At 43.5% G+C, this 24,597-nt stretch overlaps 1 protein-coding gene across 1 annotated transcript in view; it reads right to left on the bottom strand.

Moving 5' to 3' along the window:
• The window catches only part of LOC141049745 (alpha-2-macroglobulin-like protein 1), a 257,127-nt gene that overhangs the window by 92,120 nt on the left and 140,410 nt on the right, over positions 1 to 24,597 (bottom strand). The window contains exons 15-16 of the mRNA XM_073546472.1: positions 11,434 to 11,589; positions 7,592 to 7,684 (exon numbers count right to left, since the gene is read on the bottom strand). Of these exons, the coding sequence (XP_073402573.1) occupies positions 7,592 to 7,684; positions 11,434 to 11,589 (249 nt within the window). The remainder of the gene's footprint in view (positions 1 to 7,591; positions 7,685 to 11,433; positions 11,590 to 24,597) is intronic.

Here is a 24,597-nt window from a genome sequence, read left to right as displayed (position 1 = left end):
GTTTTTATAATAGCATTTTTTTATATTAATATTATTAAAATATAATAAAATATGTGAAATCTATTTGATTTTTTTCCAGAGAAAAAAATAAAATGTGTAAAAAAACAAATACATTTAGCAAAAGTGGAAACTGAGAGACTCATTGCTAAGGAAAGTAAAACAAACCCCAAACTATTCTTTAATTATATAAACAGAAAAATGATAAAAATTGATGGTGTCGGTCCTTTAACCCCTTACCTACAATTGACGTAATATTCCGTCCATGTGACCATGGACCTAATTACCATGGATGGAATATTACGTCACCATGATCAGCGGCGCCGACGTGGTGAGCGCCGCTGATCGCGGCCGGGTGTCAGCTAATTATCATAGCTGACACCCGGCACAATGTGTCAGGGGTGGTCACGGGCCGCCCCCGACACGTTAACCCCTTGCACACCGCGATCAAACGCGATCGCGGTGTACCGGGGGTTAAAGGGAAGCATCGGCAGGGAGGGGGCTCCCTCCGTGCTTCCCTGAGCCCCCCACAGCAGCGCAATGTGCAGCGCTGCTGCGGGGGGCTCCTTTCCTCCAGGCCCCCGAATCCAAGATGGCGACGGGGGCCTTCGGGGGCCTGAGGAAGCTGACTTCCTCAGTGCCTGCAAAGCGCAGGCATGAGGAAGTCTGCAGCAGTGCCTGTGACAGATCGCTGATCTGTCACAGTGATCTGTGATGTGACAGATCAACGATCTGTCACAGGACAGTGATATCCCACCTGGGACAAGGTAATAAAGTAAAAAAAAAAAAAAAAAAAAAAAAAAAAAAGTGTTAAAAATAATTTAAAAAAAAATCGCTAAATAAATTAGTAAAAAAAAAAAAAAATATTCCCCAATAAATCCATTTTTTCAAAATAAAAAAAGACAAAAACAATAAACGTACACATATTTGGTATCGCCGCGTCCGTAATGACCTGCCCTATAAAACTGTCCCATTAGTTAACCCCTTTAGCGAACCCCTTAAAAAATAAAAATAAAAAACGAAGCAAAAAATAATGATTTATTATCATACCACCGAACAAAAAGTGTAATAACGCGCGATCAAAAAGACACATATAAATATCCATGGTACCGCTGAAAACATCATCTTGTCCTGCAAAAAACGAGCCGCAATACAGCATCATCCGCAAAAAAATAAAAAAGTTATAGCTCGCAGAATAAAGCAATACAAAAATAATTATTTTTTATATAAAATTGTTTTCATTGCAAAAAACCGACAAAACATAAAAATACGACCTAAATGAGGTATCGCTGTAACCGTACTGACCCGAAGAATAAAACCGCTTTATCAATTTTACCGCACGCGGAACGGTGTAAACGCACCCCCCCAAAAGAAATTCATGAAATGCTGGTTTTTGTTTATTCTGCGTCCCAAAAATCGGAATAAAAAGCGATCAAAAAATGTCACGTGCCCGAAAATGGTACCAATAAAAACGTCAACTCGTCCCGCAAAAAATAAGACCTCACATGACTCGGTGGGTAAAAATACGGAAAAATTAATATGTGGTGATGCAAAAACTACTTTTACAATAAAAAGCGTCTTTTAGCGTGTGACAGCCGCCAAACATAAAAACCGCCATAAATAGTAAATCAAACCCCCCCGTTATCACCCCCTTAGTTAGGGAAAAATAATAAAACTAAAAGAAAATGTATTTATTTCCATTTTCCCACTAGGGTTAGGGTTAGGGTAGGGTTAGGGCTAGGGTTAGGGCTAGGGTTAGGGCTAGGGCTAGGGTTAGGGCTAGGGCTCAGATTAGGGTTAGGGGTGTGTTGAGGTTAGGGTTGGAGTTATAATTGGGGGGTTTCCACTGTTTGGGCACATCAGGTGCTCTCCAAAGGCAACATGGCGTCTGATCTCAATTCCAGCCAATTCTGCGTTGAAAAAGTCAAATGGTGCTCCTTCCCTTCCAAGCTCTGCCATGCGCCCAAACAGTGTTTTACCCCCACATGTAGGGTATCAGCCTACTCAGGACAAATTACAAAACAACTTTTGGGGTCCAATTTCTCCTGTTACCCTTAGGAAAATAAAAAATTGGGGGCAAAAATATAATTTTGCGGAAAAAAATGTTTTTTCTATTTTCACGCCCAGGCGTTATAAACTTCTGTGAAGCACTTGGGGGTTCAAAGTGCTCTCCACACATCTAGATAAGCTCCGTGGGGGGTCTAGTTTCCAAAATGGGGTCACTTGTGGGGAGTTTCAATAGTTTAGGTACATCAGGGGCTTTCCAAACGCACATGACACCCGCAGACCAATCCATCAAAGTCTGCATTCCAAAACGTCACTACTTCCCTTCCGAGCCCCGACGTGTGCCCATACAGTAGTTTTCTCCCACATATGAGGTATCAGCGTACTCAGGACAAATTGGACAACAACTTTTGGGGTCCAATTTCTCCTGTTACCCTTGGGAAAATAAAAAAATTGGGGACTAAAAGATGATGTTTGTTGAAAAAATACGATATTTTTATTTTCACGCCCGGTCGTTATAAACTTCTGTGAAGCACTGGGGGGTTCAAAGTGCTCACCACACATCTAGATAAGTTCCTCAGGGGGTCTAGTTTCCAAAATGGGATCATTTGTGGGGGGTTTTCACTGTTTAGGTACATTAGGGGCTCTCCAAAGGCAACATGACACCCACAGACCATTCCATCAAAGTCTGCATTCCAAAACGTCACTACTTCCCTTCCGAGCCCTGACGTGTGTCCATACAGTAGTTTTCTCCCACATATGGGGTGTCAGCGTACTCAGGACAAATTGGACAACAACTTTTGGGGTCCAATTTCTCCTGTTACCCTTGGGAAAATAAAAAAATGGGGACTAAAAGATGATGTTTGTGGAAAAAATACGATTTTTTTATTTTCACGCCCGGACGTTATAAACTTCAGTGAAGCACTGGGGGGTTCAAAGTGCTCACCACACATCTAGATAAGTTCCTTGGGGGGTCTAGTTTCCAAAATGGTGTCATTTGTGGGGGGTTTCTACTGTTTTGGTACATCAGGGGCTTTCCTAACGCGACATGGTGTCCGATCTCAATTCCAGCCAAAAACGTCAAATGGCGCTGCTTCCCTTCCGAGCTCTGCCATGTGCCCAAATAGTGGTTTACACCCACATGTGGGGTATCAGCGTACTCAGGATAAATTGCACAATATCTTTTAGGGTCCTGTTACTTTTGGAAAAATAAGAATTGAGGGTGAAAAGATCATTTTTGTGGAAAAAATATGATTTTTTAATTGTACTGCTGTACGTTATAAACTTCAGTGAAGCACTGGGGGGTTCAAAGTGCTCACCACACATCTAGATAAGTTCCTTGGGGGGTCTAGTTTCCAAAATGGTGTCATTTGTGGGGGGTTTCTACTGTTTTGGTACATCAGGGGCTTTCCTAACGCGACATGGTGTCCGATCTCAATTCCAGCCAAAAACGTCAAATGGCGCTGCTTCCCTTCCGAGCTCTGCCATGTGCCCAAATAGTGGTTTACACCCACATGTGGGGTATCAGCGTACTCAGGACAAATTGCACAATAACTTTTAGGGTCCTGTTACCCTTGGAGAAATAAAAATTGGGGGTGAAAAGATCATTTTTGTGGAAAAAATATGATTTTTTAATTGTACCGCTGTACGTTATAAACTTCTGTGAAGCCCTTGTGGGTTCAAAGTTCTCACCACATATCTAGATAAGTTCCTTGGGGGGTCTAGTTTCCAAAATGGGGTCACTTGGGGGGTTTCCACTCTTTAGGTACATCAGGGGCTCTCCAAACGCGGCATGGCGTCCGATCTGAATTCCAGCCAATTTTGCATTGAAAAAGTCAAACGGCGCTCCTTCCCTACTGAGGTCTGCCATGCGCCGAAACAGTGGTTCCCCCCCACATATCAGGTATCAGCGTACTCAGGACAAATTGCACAATAACTTTTGCAGTCCAATTTCTCCTGTTACCCTTGGTAAAATAAAGAAAATTGAACCTGAAGTATTTTTTTTGTGAAAAAAAGTTAAATGTTCATTTTTTTTTTTTAATATTCAAAAAATTCCTGTGACGCACCTAAAGGGTTAATAAACTTCTTGAATGTGGTTTTAAGCACCTTAAGGGGTGCATTTTTTAGAATGGTGTCACTTTTGGGTATTTTCTATCATATAGATCCCTCAAAGTGGCTTCAAATGTGAAGTGGTCCCTAAAAATAAAATGGTGTTGCAAAAATGAGAAATCGCTGGTCAATTTTTAACCCTTATAACTTCCTAACAAAAAAAAATTTTGGTTCCAAAATTGTGCTCATGTAAAGTAAACATGTGGGAAATGTTATGTATTAAGTTTTTTGTGTGCCGTATCGCTGTGATTTTAGGGCATAAAAATTCAAAGTTGGAAAATTGCGAAATTTTCAAAATTTTCGCCAAATTTCTGTTTTTTTCACAAATAAACGCAAGTTATTTGAATGCAATTTTACCACTACCATGAAGTACAATATGTCACGAGAAAACAATGTCAGAATCACCGGGATCCATGGAAGCGTTCCAGAGTTATGACCTCATAAAGGGACAGTGGTCAGAATTGTAAAAATTGGCCCGGTAGTTAACGTGCAAACCACCCTTGGTAGTGAAGGGGTTAAAGAACAATGAGGGTGAAATCATAGAGAGCGACGTGGGAAAAGCAAATGTTTAAATACTTTTTTCTCAACAGTGTTCACACAGGAAAAGGATTTGCCAGGGGAAATGCAAAGTGATAATGTAAACTCCCCATTAAGTATTACCTGCCTAACCAGGAAGAAGTGCAGAACCGCCTTAGTAAGATTAAAATTGACAAATCACCAGGCCCTGATGGCATTCACTGTCGGGTATTAAGGGAGTTAAGTAATGTGATAGACAGACCTCTATTCCTTATATTTAAAGACTCTATAGAAACCGGGTCTGTTCCTTTTGATTGGCGGCAAGCAAATGTGGTACCAATATTCAAAAAGGGGTGTAAAAGGGAACCTGGAAACTATAGGCCGGTAAGCTTAACATCTGTTGTGGGTAAAGTTTTTGAAGGGTTTCTAAGGGATACCATTATGGAATATCTCAATGTTAATAAATGTTTAACTCCATATCAACATGGATTTATGAAGGATCGCTCCTGTCAAACTAACCTGATCAGCTTCTATGAGGATGTAAGCTCTCAAATGGACCAAGGAGAATCATTGGATGTCATTTATCTCGACTTCTCTAAAGCATTGGACACTGTCCCACATAAAAGATTGGTAAGTAAGATGAGAAAGCTTGGGCTAGGGGAAAATGTGTGTAGATGGGTAGGTAGCTGGCTTAGTGATAGAAAACAAAGAGTGGTTATTAATGGTGCATACTCAGATTGGGCCAGGGCTACTAGTGGGGTACCACAGGGTTCTGTATTGGGCCCCCTACTATTTAATATATTTATTAATGATCTAGTGGATGGCTTACACGGTAAAATATCAGTATTTGCAGATGATACAAAACTATGTAAGGTAGTTAACACAAAGGAGGACAGTTTGCAACTACAGACAGATTTGAGTAAATTGGAGAATTGGGCTGAAAAATGGCAAATGAGGTTTAACATAGATAAGTGTAAGGTTATGCACATGGGAAGGAGAAACAGATGCTACAATTACTTACTAAATGGGAAACTGCTGGGGAAATCAGACATGGAAAAAGACTTAGGCATCTTAGTCAATAAGAAGCTAAATTGGGCTGCCCAGTGTCAGGCAGCTGCCACCAAAGCAAATAGGGTCATGGGATGCATTAGAAGAGGTCTGGGGACACAAGATGAAAACATAATTCTCCCTCTGTACAAATCACTCGTTAGACCACACTTGGAGTATTGTGTGCAATTTTGGACGCCGGTGCTCAAGAAAGACATTACTGAACTTGAAAGGGTTCAAAGGCGGACTACTAAAATGATAAATGGAGTTGGTTCACTACAATACCCAGAAAGGTTATCAAAATTAGGTCTATTTACTCTAGAAAAGAGAAGACTTAGGGGAGACGTAATATATATGTACAACTATATCAGAGGGCAATACAGAGATCTCTCCAATGAACTGTTTGTACCAAGGACTGTGACAAGAACAAGGAGGCATTCTCTTCGTTTGGAGGAAAGACAATTTCTGCACCAGCATAGAAGAGGGTTCTTCACGGTAAGAGCAGTGAGGCTCTGGAATTCTCTTCCTGAGGAAGTGGTGATGGCCAACTCACTGAATGAATTTAAGAAAGGAATGGATGCTTTTCTTGTGAGTAACAGTATAGAAGGTTACAAATAACATAATATTATAATAGGTAGATGGTTGACCCAGCTTAGGGGAAGGAATTTTTTTCCCTATGGAGAAAATTGGCTTCTACTCTGTTGGTTTTTTGCCTTCCCCAGGATCAACAATGCAGAAAGCAGCACTAAAAATAGGCTGAACTAGATGGACATAAGGTCTTCCTTCAGCCTTCAAAACTATGTTACTATGTATGTTACATTTGAAACATTTAGCCTAGCCTTCCTTGGAACCAACAGGGTATGCCACCAATCTTGAAAATAAATACTCCATATAATAACAAGTGAATAAATCTAGAAGTGGGAAACAGAGCGCAAAATAGAGTTATACACTATGGTGGGAGTATAGGAGAGTGCTGGTTACGCTCACCTGGTGGAGTTGTGACAGGCACAACTCCTATATAGGCATGAAGAAAAATTGCTGCTGTTGCCCCGTGGCTAGTAGATAAATCCTCCAGGAGATATTGGATCCAGTTGGATGGACATGTAGGTGGGCTGCACTGCTGGAGTAAAGCAATTCTTCATTAATGATAATGAGAATAAGGTTCTTTATTCACCACGCATTTCAGACCCATACTGGCGTCTTTATCAAGTGAAAACAACAAATGTTTTTTTCACTGTTGAAACGCATTGTGAATAAAAAACCTTATTCTAATCATTTCTGAAGAATTGATTTACTCCAGCAGTGCAGCCCATGTACGTGTTTATCCAACTGGATTTAATATAACAGGTAGCATCTGGTGTAATCATCCGATCTGCTGGGATCTCGCCACCTAGTAAACAATCAAATCTCGCATGAAATATCCAGACAACGATGATTAATCATAAAATATTCTCTTTATTTGAATTTTACAGCAAAATCACATTTCTCAAGAAATATGGCAGAACATACATTATATTCATAATTATCTTCACCACATTAAGTTTAACTTGGTAGTGAGAGAAGATATTGTTCACAAAAGCGACACTGAATCAGTGACTGCAGGAACAACACACCTGGATGTTTTCGAGAGGCATGCCCCCTTCTGCAAGCATCATCATGGTGTAAGTATAATGCAAGTTATGCCATTTATGACTAATCATTGTTGTCTGGATATTTCATGCAAGGGTCCCCGCGCCAGTCTTCACACATTGTTTTTTGGATAAAGAGCATGAAAGATCTTTGAGGGTTATTTTACTTAGAACTTTTACATCAGACTGATCCTGATACTAAAAATAAAAAAAGGGTCCGACAATCCTTTTAACTCACAAAAAAATTTATAAATGCAGTCTAAGTATAATATTCAGTAAATTTGGCTTACCTGGAATAAGTTTGAAAGATCAAATTCGCGATCGTCTTGGATCCTTGCTGGATGTCTCATTGGATGGCTAAAATAACTCTTTTTAAAATTTTCCTAAAAGCAAATCCAAAACTTATGTATGACACATTCATTGAAACTGTAATTTAACATCTGTTAAATTCCTGTCTATAGTGAATACCTCTGTATATTGTAAAAGAAACCCACCAGGGTCGTCGCATTGTTCTCTCTTTTATAATATTATCCCGCAAAAGACTTACTTTCTACAGTTGTGGCCAAAAGTGTTGAGACTGACACATATTTTAGTTTACACAAAGTTTCAGTGTTTCAGATCTTTTAGATAGATTTTTCAGTGGTCGTGTGTTTCGACATTTTTAGACTTTTATTGGGAAATACTGTATATGCAAAGACTCAAGCCACGATTCATTCAGACTGATGATGGGCATGATGAAATATGTATGATGGGCATGCAGAAATAAAATGCACCTAATTCATTAAGTGGCACACACCACTTAATGAATTAGGTGCAACTTATCCGTGGCATGTACCTTTATGTGCCTTGCAAGACATAATACTCCAGACAGAGGACTGAGTAATATTGCTGGCGTAAGGAACGCCACCACATTTAATAAATTTGTCTGATGGGTGTTGCCATGCTGCATCCCGTCCCCAGCTCCTCACGCTCAAAATTGGTGTGTATAAATCAAAAGTCACAACATTTTTGGGAAACTTCATGTAACACAAAAATTCTGCAATATTTGAAGATGTTTTATGCCATATTTATGTCATTATCACCGTAAAGAATCGAGGCCACAATATTTACAGTTTTGACCCTTTTTTTTCCAAGACGTCTGCAATTCATCCTGGCATGCTGGATAGCAGCTTTGGGGCCAAATACTGACTGATGACAATCCATTCTTGCCTAACCAGTCTTGTAGTCTATCACAATTTCCATGATTGTTTCCGTCCTTGGTTATCCACCCACATTCAATTGAATTGAGATCTGGGAAGTTTCCTGGCTATGGATCCCAAATTTCAATGTTTCATTTACCAAGCCACTTAGTTATAACTTTATCTCTGATACATGGCTCCATTATGGTGGAAAAGGTATTGTTCATCACCCAATTGCTCTTGGTTTATTGAGAGAAGTTGCTGTTGGAGGATGCTTAGATACCATTCATTATTCCTGGCAATGTACTTAGTCAAAATTGTAAGTGTTCCCACTCCCTTGAATGAAAAGCAACCCCAACCCCACACATGAATGGTCTGAGGATGCTTTACGGCTGGCATGACACAGGACTGATGGAAGGGTTTACCTTGTCTTCTCTAAACAATCATTCCTTTAGAGTAGATGTGCCAAACAGTGTGATAGAGCTTAATCAATGAAAATAACTTTGCCTCAGTCCTCAGCAGTCTAATCCCTGTACTTCTTGCAGAATGTCAGGCTATCCTTGATATTTTTCTTGGAAAGAAGTGACTCCTTTGTTGCCCTTCTTGACATCAGACTATCCTTCAAAGCTTTCACCTATCTGTACATGCAGATGCACTGAAACCTGCCTTTTGCCTATCCCGAGTAAGCCGTGCACTGTTTTTGAACTCTATTGAATCCTGGCACTCACTGTACTTTATTGGGTTCTCTGAAGCCTTCGTCACAGGAATTGAACCTCTGTTTTAATGTTCTTGTTGATCCATTAAATGGTTGAGTTAGGGATAATCTTACAAGAAACAATGTCCTTGCATGTAAAGCCCTTTAGATGCAAATCAATAATGACTACATATGATATTTCCTTGAAGATAACCATGATTAACAGAAGAATACAGTGATTTCAAACAACAGGCCCCTTCTTAAAGGCAGTCTTTCAGCCCCAAAATGCAAATTAATTTGCTTAAACATTTATATAGGGATCTCAGCCTCTAAAAAAATCTTACCACATTTATACATTTTAATGATGTTTGCAGATAAATTTACTTTTATTTACTTTGCAAATAAGGTAGCTTTAGTGCAATATTGATGTGGCCAATGGCTTGGTGCACCAATGCACTCTCTTATTTGCTTATTAAGCTCAGTCCCTTATCTGAATTGTTTGCTGTTAAAATCAATCCCTTTTTCTGCTATTGTGCAATGACAATGATGTATCACAGTGGTGAGTTTACAGCATCAGTACATTTGCTCTTACCTAGCAAGTGCTGTCAGTCAATAAAAGGGATTGAGCTGAATATGCCAATCAAAGGGCATAATCATGCACCAAGTCATAGTCCATGTCAAGGGTACATTGAAGTACCTTCATAGAGGTTTTCCTGCAAATCTAATTTTAAGATGTACATACTTGGTATGATCTTTACAAATACAAAGTTCCCTCTATAAATGTTTAAGAAGTTTAGTTCTCATTTTTGGGGTGAACATCTGTTACCTGATTCATGATGGCCAAACTGGCTGTGCCCCTGGATGGACTTTTACAGTGCTGCTAGAGGTGATTGACAGAGGGCAGCACTGGCGTACTCTCGTCTCTGGCTATGGTCCAACTAAATCTTTAGAGTATATTTTCTCAGACTTGGATTCGTGCTGTGGTTTGGGCAGTCTGCATTTGTAACACATTCTGCATGACAGAGTGATATCAGCTGCCTTGTCCCCGTTAACACTTTCTCGAAGCTAATGAGAAGATCACTGAAATTATATAATCAAGTCATTTTGTGGAAGGGCTGAAATTCAGTGGAAATATTTTTTTTTGTGCGATTAAGATAGTTGTCATGGCAAGAAATCATTTTGCATTTTGTTTTACAATTTGTCTGATTACTCTTCTTAACAATCGTACATTAAGAGTTCATGCAAATTGCCACTATATAACTGAAGTTGCAAACCAAAATGTGTGTCAGTCTCAAAACTTTTGGCCACAATTGTAGACTCTGTATATCCAGCACTGATATTATTGGTGACGACCTGCTCTTATCCTGTGTTTAGTGCTTATTTTTGAAGTGCTCCCTACTTCTTTACAGACCCCTTTCTTCCACTCATGTACAAAAGCTCTATGGCTGTTGTAAAACTACATGGTCCAGCGTGCTCTTACCTACAGCATCCTTTAAGCCATATGATGTATATTGCTGCTAGTTTTCTGCAATGTCATATAACCTAGCATACCTCCATTAATTTCTCATCAGAAAAAAAGCAAAGTTCAGGAATAAAGTAATACTAGCTTGGCCCGTGCAAAATTTTTGCACATTGGTCGTCAGGGGCGCAGGCAATTTCAGAAAAAGCAAGCTGGTCAAATGTAAATGTATTTCATGAGCTGATGAACACAGACGGGTATTTATATATGTAGATTGGTAATACAATAAATTGTTTTGATAAGTAGAGGCCAAAAAATGTTTTCCGGTTGAGATGCCACCTGCAGGTCATTGTGTCTTTCTGCAGGTTTATGAAAATGAATGTTTAAACTGTATTTAGTGATAAAATCGGGAATGTGTGGTTTGTTTGGCTGTTTTCTTGATGAAAGGAGCAAGTTTACCTTTCAAATGGGGTATCATGTGTGTGTGGGGCGAAGTAATCCCCGAAAAAGCAGTGCATATTTACAAATGTATTGATAGTGTGCTTTGGGGTACTGTGGTGCCACCTGCAGGTCATTTTTCCTTACTGCAGGTTTATGAAGATTAATGTTTAAACTGTATTTTGTGATCAAATCATGGATGTGTGGTTTGATTGGCTATTTTCTTACTGAAGGGGGCAAGTTTACCTTTCAAATGGTGTATCATTTGTGTGTGTGGGTGCAGTATGAACGGAGATAGAAAGGAATCACCGAAAAACAGTGTTTAGAAATAATAGAATAGATAGATGTGTTTATCGAACTTACCACAATCCTTATCAGATAGCTGTCACCATGAGGCTTGTCAAGCAAGTATCCTTTATCTACAGATCTCACAGAGCAAAGGGCTCCACCATCTGTTGTGATTTTCAGATTTACATTTTCCCCGGGTCGGACTTGTTCTTCAGAAAAGGTAAGCTTCATCTATTTGTAATAAATGGTGTCAATTTTTATTTTATACCAAAGAAAGAAAATTCAGTATATCTGAATCCAATTTTGCAATATCTGGGCAACAGTTCAGGGCTGTCAGTCAGTGCCGGGGCGTGCTTACAGCCTCTGCTCTCAGTGATGTGAATGGTGACTGTAATTGCTTGGGGCATGTCTGCACGAATGAAAGCCGGCGGCTCCTGAGAGAAATAAAGTTAACTTTTGCCTGGGCACCTTCTTAAGGCTATTAATCAGAAAATGAACCCTTTACCTGCAGGATAGTAGTTAATTTGACATGTTCTCTCTAAGTGGTACACACAACTTAATGTCATCTCTTCCTATCAGTGAAGTGCACCTCTGTGCACCTCAACAGAAATGCTATCCCTGTCATTGACTGAAATAAAATTTCTGGAGTAAGAAACGCCACACTTTTGAATAATTTGACAGGCTGGTGTTGGCTACATCCTACTCCTCTGCTTCCCACTCCGGCTCCACCCCAGTTCCACTCATTTTGATAAAGATGCCCAAAATTCGCCTGAAAATGCCAAAAGTTGCAACACTTTTCCTCAACTTTGCCTTGAGCAAAAGTTTTGCAACTTTTCAAAAATGTTTTATGACAGTTTTCTGGGGTAAAAACTTTGATAGATCGGGGCCAATATGTTTTGAAGTTGAAACTGTCTCTATTACTCGCCAAAAAGCATTGCAAGCTGAGCCTTTTAATAAAGACTTGTGTAATACAACTGTCTGGGAAACCTGGTTAAGGCTTTGAAGAAGGGTTTGGGGCATTCGCAGGACTGATTATGATATACATTTACTATAGTGTTGGGCACAAACCATAAAATGAGCTTCCTTAAAGAGGACTTGTCAACAAATTTTTGATGTTGAACTGGACACACAGTGTAATAGTGGCTGGAGGGCAGAATGAAAAAAATTCCTTTTCTGCGTTTTTTGAAAAAATTTTTATGTCACAGATACTTTTCACTTGGATGTGTACTTCTGCCTCTTCTATGATACTGACCGATCATAAGCAGGCAGCAGCATAGAAGTGCTGAAGGACCTGTGAGATTGTCAACAGGTTCATCTGGGTTGACAGGTCCGTCCTGCCAGACAGAGCGTGCTACCTAAATTATCACTGAAGATACATTACACAGCACAGTAGTTTGAAGCTATTAGCTAGATGAAAAGATCAAAATTGTTACATCGGTGGATTTGAAAGTCTATTTAGTGTTCTCCATAAAAGAAATTGGTGGAAAAAGATTAAAAGGAGCAGTACAGCAGGAGTGGACACTGACAGCTTGGGGCCCCTGTGCAATAAATGTGTCTGGGCCTCCTTCCTTTAATGGCGACAATGCTATATATATATTAGCCACACACACATACATGTATATATATTACACAGACTCCTTTATTATGTATATTGCCATCCCTTATTATACAGTGCCCTCTCTTGTTATGTAAAGTACCGTCCCTTATATATTGGATTAAATAGAGCCCTGTTTTTTATTACAAACCATCCTGTCTTGTTAGATGTATAATGCAATGATGGCTGATGTAGCATAGGAAAGCTTCATTTCTAATGGAGGAGCTGATGGACTGGTTGTCTGGTCACCGCCTCCTCCATCAGCAGTCGTTTTATATCTAAGAAGAGAGGGGACTATGTAATAAAAGTGGGTGCTGTGAATAACAAAATTAACAAGAAAACCGGCCTCTGAATGATTACGTCATCCAGCGGCACTGCTGTTTGTGTGAGAGGAATCACGGGCAGAAAGCAGGATGGATCCCTGCAGCTCTGCTTCGCTGCTATTTTCTCTTGTAGGTAGCGGAGCTGCAGGGATCACTTCCTGCCCACCACACATAAGGGTAATCTGGCCAGGGTCCCTGTTGTGAATTCTCTTTCAGGGCTCCCTCTGGTGGTTACTGTAGGTAGTGGAGCTGGCCAGATTGACAGAGGTCTGCCACCTGATGATGATGATGATGATGACGACTGGAGATCTGGGGTTATTGATTGGAGTATTTAAGTCAGCAGACTTCGTTCAATCCCTGCTGGTGATTGCTTTCCTGTGCATTCTGAGGTCTGATGTCTCCTGCCCTGATCCTGCATTGTTCAGCTAAGTGGTTCATTTGCTAATCCTTTGCATCTGATCTGGTTTTGTCTCTCTCTGCTTGTTGTGTGGGTTCAGCTTGCTCCCTGCTGGGAGATGACCCATCGAAGCGCTTGGATAGCGTGAAACAATCGCTGTCAGCTCCCTCTGCACTCCTGATGTCACTCCCCCAGCCCGACATGTGTAACATGTGCCAATAAATCAAGCAATATCTTCACCAGCTCGTTGAGTGCGACCTCATCTCTACTTGGATATACAGAGCATTGTGAATTCTCAGGTCTAGCACCCGAAGCTACCAGTTATCAGCGCTCCGAATGCCGCACACCAGCTGAGGATATGTGGTAATAGCAGTGCCGTCCGCATTTTTCTTTCATTTTATGCATACATTATTGATTGAAGTATTTAAGTCAGCAGACTTCCTTCAATCCCTGCTGGTGATTGCTTTCCTGTGCATTCTGAGGTCTGATGTCTCCTGCCCTGATCCTGCATTGTTCAGCTAAGTGTTTCATTTGCTAATCCTTTGCATCTGATCTAGTTTGGTCTCTCTCTGCTTGTTGTGCGGGTTCAGCTTGCTCCCTGCTGGGGGCTGTGCTGGACCACCGCTCCATGTTTTACAGCTTGTGTCAGTTTGTTCAGTCCCCTGTTATATTGGTCTCTTTTGCTTTACTTCCAGTTCATACCGGAGTGCTGATATAGTGGGGGTGAAGTTGTGAGACTTCAGTGTTTTTTGTACATCAGACGTGTTGGATTTTTCAGGGTTTTTGCGTGATTGTAGACAGTGTCTTTCCTTTCCTATCCTATCTAGTCAGTTTGGGCCCCATCATTTGCTCAGTCTATTTTCTGCCTCCATTTGTGTTTCATCTTGTCTCACCGACAATATATGTTTGGGGGCTCTCTATTCCTTTGGGGTCTACTCCGGGGCAGTTTAGATTTCACCTTTCTTGCTTTAGGCTTAGTTAGCTCTCCGGCTGTGCTGAGGTGTCTAGGGCATCGTAGGTATGCTCCACGGCTACTGCTAGTTGTGTGGATAGGATCAGGGGTCTGCTATACGCTTAGTTACCAACCTCTTTGGTTTTCTGGTGGATTAGCCTGATCCTGCCATCCTCCTCGGTGACCCATTCATAACAGGTCCCCCTGGAGCCACGGGGCTGGAAAAACAGGCCACCTTTCCCTCATTATTAGCCACCTTGCAGGGTCCCCCTCCACTTCCAGGTCCCGGTGCAGCCACACAGGCTGCACATGCAGTATGCTCGCCCATGCAGTACAGAGTGCACTGATGGACAGGGGGTATATGAGTGAACATTCATTTATTAACATTTTGCAGTAGCCTCTTATTTACAGGATATTAGATTTTCTAGCAGCAGAGGTGTATTATGAGGTTCTGCAACATACTAGGCTGCATACTCCGGGTGGCAGGACCAGTCATCTTTGGTCATGTAACTGTTCTGCCCTCTGGATATAGGGCAGTCTGTTGTGTTGTGTGCTTTGAATAAGGCAATATGTTTGTATTATGTGCTGGGTTAGTTATAGCACCATCTAGTGGTGGCTGAATTTATAGCTGTGTCCTAAATAGCATTTACAGCCTGTGCCTTTAACAGAAGCAATGTATGTGGGATTGAAGCAATGCATTGTGGGAACGAAGCAGTGTATTCTGGGATGAGGGAGATGCCATTTTCTTTTTGTGTATCCCATAGGACCCACATGTTATTTTTGTCCTCCTGTTAACCTTTGTTTTCCTGTAACTTCTCTACTTGAGTCGCTATCTGGGTAAAGCATATCTGGTAAGAATCATTGTTTTCTTATAATGCAGTGATTTACAGAGGTGTTACTCATTGTTTAGCAGCCAGGAGATGTCATTAACTGTTTAGCTGCCAGTTCACAGTGAATGTAATCAGAGACTCATGTATTCCTATGTAATGTTTGCATCACTGTACACTTTCTATAATTGTGTTAGCTGTGTAATCATCTCCCCAATACTTACCCATGTCATTTGTATTCCCTATAGTTTTACCGCGCATGTTCTATACTGTTCACCAATAAACAAGTTAGACTACAGAGAACAGTTTGCCTTTTTGGAACACAGAACAGTGGTTTATGCTGTATGCTGAATTGCACACCGTGTCAACATGTATGAAGGCAGAACAGTAAAACAGATGCTAGACGTCTACGATAGTGAATACGACTTCAGGAGCCACTTGTACCCACACCGCACTGCCACGGATACTGCAGCGGCCGCCATACAGTCAGAAGTACTGAGAGTGCAGCCTGCCAACAAGTGCTTCATCTTTCCCACCACACAGAAGCCGCCGCGCATAGACTGTCTCTATCTTATGTACTCAGCAGTACGAAGCTAAGCGCACAATGTCTCGAAACAGCACATCCTCACTGAAAGCGAGGTCACGAGCAAGCTCCAGCAGGTCGTCATTAGCAGAGCTCGCTGCCGTCGCTCGTGCCGAAGCCGAGGCAGCCAAAGCAAGATCCTCCTTCTCCGAAAGAGAGTTGCACTTAAAGCTGAGACAGACAAAAGCCGCACGTCTGCAGGCAGAGAGAGAAGTGGAAACTGCACTTCTGCAAGCCGAAACCACATGTCTGTAGGCAGAGAGAAAAGCGGAAACTGCACGTTTGCAAGCAGAGTTAGAAAAACTTGCAGCAGACAAGGAGACAGAAGCTGCAATAGCTAAGGCAGAGTATTTGGAAGCTAAGAAGGATCCTGATTGTGACAGACGCAACAACATCCCCGGACCAGATCTAGAGCAGCAAGATCCAGCGCAGCGCATTGCAGAGTATGTCCGTCAACATTCTGGCATGGATGACAGCCCTGACGCACCACATCAACCAGCCTACACCGATTATCAGTGATCCAACCCCGAGTTTCACTACCATAGGCAAGGGGACATCTAGCACAGAGATATCTACCACAGCTACCGTTCCACAGAACAGAAGGTACAGCCTCCACCCAGACTGAAAGGGACACCCTTTGCATCAGAATGGTATTATACGGACAATCCTAAGCCAGAAGCTCCTTACAGGTATGAGGATACACCACACACACAGCATGACAACAGCACACCAGCTCATGTTGGCACTGACCCAGCCACTCTGAACTTTGCGAAGTTCTTTGGTCGCCGGGACCTGGTGACCAAGGGACTTGTAAAATTCACCGATCGAGCTGATAGCTATAGAGCATGATGAGCCTCCTTCCGGAATGCCATTAGAGACTTAAATCTTTCTAGTAGTGAACAATTACATCTACTGGTAAGGTGGCTTGGGAACGAGTCCACTGAACACGCCAAAAGAATCAGAAACATTAACATACATTACACATGGGCCTCCGTATGGTGTGGGAGAGACTTGATGAATGTTATGGGTCAGTAGAGGCTATTGAAAATGCTTTGTATAAAAGACTTGATGATTTTCCCAGAATAGGAAATAAGGGTTATCAAAAGCTCATGGAACTGAGTGACTTGTTAATGGAAGTACAGGTTGCTCAGATAGAAGGAGACCTGCCAGGGTTGGCATTCCTGGACACCGCCAAAGGTGTCAACCCAATTGTTCAAAAACTCCCTTACAACCTACAAAATAAGTGGATCAGTCACGGGTCCCGTTACAAACAGACTCATAAGGTCTCATTTCCCCTTTTCAAGGTGTTCATAGACTTTGTTACTCAACAAGCAAGAGTTAGAAATGACCCCAGTTTTGATTTTACTATGTCATGTAGCACTGCCTCTGGTGTCAAACACAGTAAAACACCAGTGGCAGTTCACAAAACTAATGTTACTCCCACAGGTTTTCCTTACAGGACAAGTAAGACCTCCCCGGAGGAAGACAAACCTCAGGATCTCAGCAAACACTGCCCCCTACACATAAACCACATCCTCTGCTAAAATGCAGAGCCTTCAGGGAAAAGTCTCTAGAAGACTGCAAAGGTTTCCTCAAAGTAAAACAAAATGTTTCAGATGCTGTGCGACGACCTCGCACTTCGCTAAGAACTGTGAAACCAGTGTGAAATGCGAGGAATGTGGTAGCGTGGAGCACAACACAGCCTTACACTCTGGAACGCCATCAGGGGTATCATTGCAGGTAGAAGAGTGCGGTGAAAAGCCTATGTTCACTGACGTAGACACTCCAGTAATCACTTTCCAGTGTACAGAGATCTGTAAGGAACTTGTAACAGGAAGATCCTGCTCGAAGATCTGCCTTGTTAGAGTCTACTCAGCGAGCCACTGAGATAAGGCAATCAAGGTGTATGCAATCTTGGATGATCAGGGCAACAGGTCTCTAGCCAAGTCCTTTCTCTTTGACACCTGCAACATTGCTGGCCCCGGTTCTCCTTACTCCTTGAAAACATGTGCAGGTACTGTCGAGACGAGAAAGGCAATACTGGAGTGCAATCACATTCCTGACAATAGGTCTGCAATACCTATGCCAGAGGTAGCAGCTCACCATCCTCATCTGAAGCGTATAGCCCATCTGATACCGGAACTGGATCAAGAAGCTCCGATTGTCTTACTCCTCGGAAGAGACATACTATGAGTCTATAAGGCTAGAGGACAGATTAACGGCCTGCAGAATGCCCCATATGCTCAGAGACTTGACCTGGGATGGCTCATTGTAGGAGACGTCTGTTTAGGTGGAGCACACAAACCGACCTCAGTCAGTAGTATGTTCACTAATACTCTTGAAAATGGGCATCCATCTCTCTTCCAGCCATGTAAGAGTAGCCTCCTGATAAAAGAGTTGCCACGCAATGCTCCTTTACCTTGTGTGTTAGCTCATCCTTAATAATAATAATAGTAATAATAATTTTTATTTATATAGCGCCAACATATTCCGCAGCACTTTACAATTAAGCGGGGACATGTACAGACAATAAATTCAATACAAGTTAAGACAATTTAAACAGTGACATTAGGAGTGAGGTCCCTGTTCGCAAGCTTACAAGGAAATGGGGGGACACAGTAGGTGAAAAGCACTTGTTATTTCAGGTCTGGCAATTATAATAAATAGGGATTTTAATATAAAGCTGCATGATCCAGTCATCAGCCCGTGTGTTTAAGTGCAATAGTCAAGTATCAAGTGCAGTTATCGTGTGCATGAAGGGTGTGGAGACAGATGAATAGAAGGGTGCAGATTCAGAATAATATTTGGAAGGAGGGAACAGGGCAAAGTTAGTTTACTGAGTAGTTGATGTGGTAGGCTTGTTTGAAGAGATGGGTTTTCAAAGCGCGCTTGAATAGGTTGGGGCTATGTCATGATCCAGGCGTGGATCTGACAGAGTAAATGGACAAAGTGAACTTTTTTCCTTTGGCAAGGTGCCAAAGAGACGTGATTGCCCCCGGTGGCCATTAGAATTACTACATGTGGTGTTTCATTCTAAGTTGCCCGGTGGTGGTTAGTGGTATCGCATGATAGTTTAGGTTTAATATGCACGTAATTAGTATTCAGGTGTGACGCTCTATAAAAGAGTGTCAGGTGGGTTCAATCACTGCTGGTGATATGGTGTCATTTTGAAAGCAAGCCTGGGTGAAGATGGAGCTGAACATGAGTCCTGCGCGGCCCAGCCAGGGGGGACAAGTGGCAGCTATGTTGTCTGCAAGAAAGGCTGGCATGGCGTGGTGGAGTTGCAGTTTATTGTCAGCAGGAGGTGCTTGCATGGCTTGGTCGAGTGGTGACTATGGAGAGTTGCACTTAGCATGCTGGACTTGGTTGTTGAAGAGCTGGACTCAAGCATGCTTGACTTCTTGGCAGAGGCTGACTCATCTTTGGGACTCTGTTACTGGACTGCTGCAATTGGTGATAGACTCTGCTCCAAGGCTGCACTATGGTGAAGGATCCTGTTATGGTGATGGATCCGGGTGGAGGAGAAGATGCATGCAAGTGGTGGGCTCTGTTGCTAGGAGCGTACGCAACAGAGAAAAGCTAAGTGGTGTTTCCCCTGTATTGTCGTCTTTCCTCATGTGTGTTTAGTGCAGTGGTGGGATTAGTTTTCGCACCAACCAATTCCCTAGTGAGGGTTTAGGGTCAGGGCGAGCAAGGGTTTTAAGGTACGTGTGCGGCGCCCGGTGCGGAACCGGCATAGGGAACGTTAGGAGTGCAGGGACACTGGCTCAGGGGAGTACAGGAGGTCTCCACGTCCCTATTCCCTATCGCAGGGCCCACCATTGTTAATGTTACCCAAGTTCCCCTTTTATTATTTAAATTCACCTTACTGGAGGCGGGGTTTCCAGACTACTGTATGTATAACGTGTAATACCTAAATTCACCAGTTGGAGGTGGCGTATCCAGCTGAACGTTTTATTATTTAAATTCGCCCCACTGGAGGCACTGTATCCTGGGTCACGTGTGTTATGGGTTCGCCTTGCGGTAACCGCTGCGTCCAGACACACGTGACTGTGACATTATCACTAGCCTTACCTTTTTTTTTCTGGTGAGCTTTTGGCCATGTGGAGTCCTGTGAGCAATTATCAGGGTCTGGGGCATTTGGCCATGTGGAGACCTGTGAGCAACTGCTGCTGGGCATCACTGAGGTGAGTGAGGAGCTGCGTGGTGTTGAAGCAGCTGCGGCAGCAATTATCAGGGTCTGGGGCCTTTCCTCTGGCTCAGCCAGAAAATCAAAATTGCGGCTCTGGCATTGAAGCCCCCTAGAGTCGCTGCTGGGGAGCGGGACTTGCTCATGCACGCGGAGGTACCCAGGCAGGTGGCAGGAGTTGGTGCCTACGGAGCTGCCTGGTATTCCCCGAGGTGAAGGGGTACGTCTCTGTGGTGAGCAGACTGGTGTGATAGTCTACGGGGTTTACGCCAAATCTTCAATATCACCGAAGCCGCCCCCTCCTGGTCGTTTGGAGGTAGGCGACCAGCGAGTGTATATTTCCTCCATATTCCGGTCCCCTTCTCCTCCAGGTGTGAGCAGCAGGTGTGCTGCGGGGGAGTAGGGACAAATCTCACCCCTCGCCATTAACCAACCCACGGAGGCGCAGACCTCATGGTGAAAGGGTTGGAGGGTGGTGTCCCTTGGTGAATAGCGGAGGTGTGAGTGTGGTGACAGCAGGGGGGCGCCTCTGTTGTCGAGTCCAGAATGAGTTCACCAAAATATGACAAATGAATGTGTGGCAATAAACGTTCAGGTCCGGACCTGTGTGTGAACGAGCATGTATGGGTGGCCACCAAAAAACCATCTTGCGGGATGTGTTGTGGAGTCTGATCAGCTCATAGCAAACATACCCATACATAAACTCGTTCCCCAGGTCATCGCTGTGGAGATGAGTGGTGCCTCCAAAATGAACATACATTGCCAATACCAGCGGTGCGTTTGTCATTAACCTGAAGTGTCAGGTAGTGGTGAGGTGAATTCAGGATCTCGGCGTCCCCTCTGTAGGCGTTTCCCTAATGAGGAGTGGTCTTGAGGGTCCAGAGGCCCCTCATTAAGGAGGGGGTACTGTCATGATCCAGGCGTGGATCTGACAGACTAAACGGACAAAGTGAACTTTTTTCCTTTGGCAAGGTGCCAAAGTGACATGATTGCCCCCGGTGGCCATTAGAATTACTACACATGGTGTTTCATTCTAAGTTGCCCGGTGGTGGTTAGTGGTATCGCATGATAGTTTAGGTTTGATATGCACGTAATTAGTATTCAGGTGTGACGCTCTATAAAATAGTGTCAGCTGGGTTCAATCACTGCTGGTGATATTGTGTCATTTTGAAAGCAAGCCTGGGTGAAGATGGAGCTGAACATGAGTCCTGCGTGGCCCAGCCAGAGGGGACAAGTGGCAGCTATGTGGTCTGCAAGAAAGGCTGGCATGGCGTGGTGGAGTCGCAGTTTATTGTCAGCAGGAGGTGCTTGCATGGCTTGGTCGAGTGGCGACTATGGAGAGTTGCACTTAGCATGCTGGACTTGGTTGTGGAAGAGCTGGACTCAAGCATGCTTGACTTCTTGGCAGAGGCTGACTCATCTTTGGGACTCTGTTACTGGACTGCTGCAATTAGTGATGGACTCTGCTCCAAGGCTGCACTATGGTGAAGGATCCTGTTATGGTGATGGATCCGGGTGGAGGAGAAGATGCATGCAAGTGGTGGGCTCTGTTGTTAGGAGCGTACGCAACAGAGCAAAGCTAAGTGGTGTTTCCCCTGTAATGTCATCTTTCCTCATGTGTGTTTAGTGCAGTGGTGGGATTAGTTTCCGCACCGACCAATTCCCTAGTGAGGGTTTAGGGTCAGGGCGAGCAAGGGTTTTAATGTACGTGTGCGGCGCCCGGTGTGGAACCGGCATAGGGAACGTTAGGAGTGCAGGGACACTGGCTCAGGGGAGTACAGGAGGTCTCCACGTCCCTATTCCCTATCGCAGGGCCCTCCATTGTTAATGTTACCCAAGTTCCCCTTTTATTATTTAAATTCACCTTACTGGAGGCGGGGTTTCCAGACTACTGTATGTATAACGTGTAATACCTAAATTCACCAGTTGGAGGCGGCGTATCCGGCTGCACGTTTTATTATTTAAATTCGCCCCACTGGAGGCACTGTATCCTGGGTCACATGTGTTATGGGTTCGCCTTGCGGTAACCGCTGCATCCAGACACACGTGACCGTGACAGGCTAGGTATCAGTCTGATCGTCTGGGGAAGTGCATTCCAGAGAGCTGGCGCAGCACGAGAGAAGTCTTGGAGACGGAGGTGCGAGGTACAGATTGCGGGGGATGTTATTCTTAGGTCATTTGTAGAACGGAGGGCACGTGTAGGGTGACAGACAGAAATGAGAGAGGAGATATAAGGTGGTGCAGAACTGTGGAGAGCTTTGTGTGTGAGAGAGAGTTTATACTGGACCCTGTAGCGAATAGGTAGCCAGTGTAATGACTGGCACAAGATGGAGGCATCAGTGAAGCGGCTGGACAGAAATATGACCCTGGCTGCCGCATTCAAGATGGATTGGAGAGGAGAAAGTTTGGTAAGAGGGAGACCGATCAGAAGAGAGTTGCAGTAGTCCAAACGAGAATGAATAAGAGCAACAGTAAGAATCTTAGCAGTTTCAAAGGTGAGAAAAGGTCGGATTCTGGAGATGTTTTTAAGATGCAGGTGACAAGAGCGACTGAGTGATCGGATATAGGGAGTAAAGGCAAGTTCAGTGTCGAATATGACTCCAAGACAGCGGGCATGCTGCTTGGGAGTTATGGTTGAACCCTCCAGGGTTATTTCGATGTTAAGGGCCTGTCACACTAAGCGATATCGCTAGCAATATCGCTATAACTTGTAACGTTATAGCGATATTGCTAGCGATATCGCTGTGTCTGATACTTACCAACGACCCGCTCCCCCCGCTGGTTATCGCTGATCGCGCGAGAACGTCCTGGACCGTTTCTCGACGTCAGCTTCCTGCGGCGCTTCCTGTGGAGAGATGAGCGACAAGCGTGGACGCGGGCGGGAGGACGCAGGATCGCCTAGTGTGACAGGTAAGTAGCGACCCCCGTCCCCAGCGATGTCGCTGGAGAGATCTGCCTGTGTGGCAGCTCACTAGCGACCACTTAGCGATGTACCAGCGATCCTGACCGCGTCATATCGCTGGTCGGGATCGCTGGCACATCGCTAAGTGTGACAGTACCTTTAGATATAGTGAGGTTAGTAGAGGGGAGAAACACAAGAAGTTCAGTTTTGGAGAGATTTAGTTTCAGATAGAGGGAGGACATGATGTTAGAGACAGCAGATAGACAATCCTTGGTATTTTGAATTAGGGTAGGGGTGATATCAGAGGAAGAAGTGTATAATTGGGTTTCATCAGCATAGAGATGATACTGGAATCCAAATCTGCTGATTGTTTGCCCAATAGAGGCAGTGTATAGAGAGAAGAGGGCTGTGTCCTTGAGGCCTATAGAGCGGAGCATAGAGAGGAGGAGCTGGTGATCCACAGTGTCAAATGCGGCAGAGAGATCCAGGAGAATCATCAGGGAGCAATGACCTGATCCTTCCTGTGAAGACCACGCATGTCAAGATGCGTAGGGTCAAGATCAAGATCACGTAGGGTGCACAGTTTTCCACAGAACAAGAGAAGACAACAAGGTAGCAATGTCCATAGAAGACAGACTGTTTTTGGACATCATGGATCGAGAGATGGTAAGAGATGAGTCAAAGAGTTGGATGGCCCTCTACCATTTAAACCCCAGAGGCAACACTTACCCAACAATAGAGAACCTGTCTACGGTCGATTTGTCTCCCTCAAACGCAAACTTCAGAAGGCACCTGAAATGAGAGAGCGCTTCTTTGCCTTCATGGAGAAAATATTTCAGAATGACCATGCAGAAATTGCACTTGTACTTCCAGATTCCGAAAAATGTTGGTATATACCTATTTTTGGCGTGTATCATCCTAAGAAACCCGGTCAGATAAGAGTAGTATTTGACTCAAGCGCTAGATATGAAGGTGTCTCACTAAACGATGTATTTTTGTCTTGCCCAGACCTCATTAACAGACTTCTAGGAGTACTTCTTCGCTTCCGCAAGGATGCAGTGGCATTCATGGCTGACATACAACAGATGTTTTATTGCTTCCTTGTCAAGAAAGAACATAGAAACTATTTGAGATTTTTCTGGTACCGCGATAATGACCCCTACAAAGACATCGTTGAGTATGGGATGAGAGTACACATCTTCGGGAACCGCCCTTCCCCTGCTGTCGCAATCTATGGTCTTAGATGTTCAGCCAGAGAGGGCAAAGCAAAGTATGGGTCGGATGTTGGATCGTTTGTAGAGAAGGACTTCTACATGGATGACTGCTTGAAATCCACACCCACAAATAAATCGGCAGTTTGTCTCCTAAAAAGGACACAAGAAATGCTCGCTTTGTCCAATTTGAGGCTGCACAAAATTGCTTCCAACAACCAAAAAATGATGGCAGCTTTTCCCTCTCAAGATTAGTCAACT

This window comes from Dendrobates tinctorius, unplaced genomic scaffold (assembly GCF_039654945.1).
Source record: "Dendrobates tinctorius isolate UK_male_01 unplaced genomic scaffold, ASM3965494v1 ptg000147l, whole genome shotgun sequence".
In the NCBI taxonomy this organism is placed as follows: domain Eukaryota; kingdom Metazoa; phylum Chordata; class Amphibia; order Anura; family Dendrobatidae; genus Dendrobates; species Dendrobates tinctorius.
The sequence above is the reverse complement of the archived record's forward strand: the minus strand, read 5'-3'. Positions and strand labels throughout refer to the sequence as shown.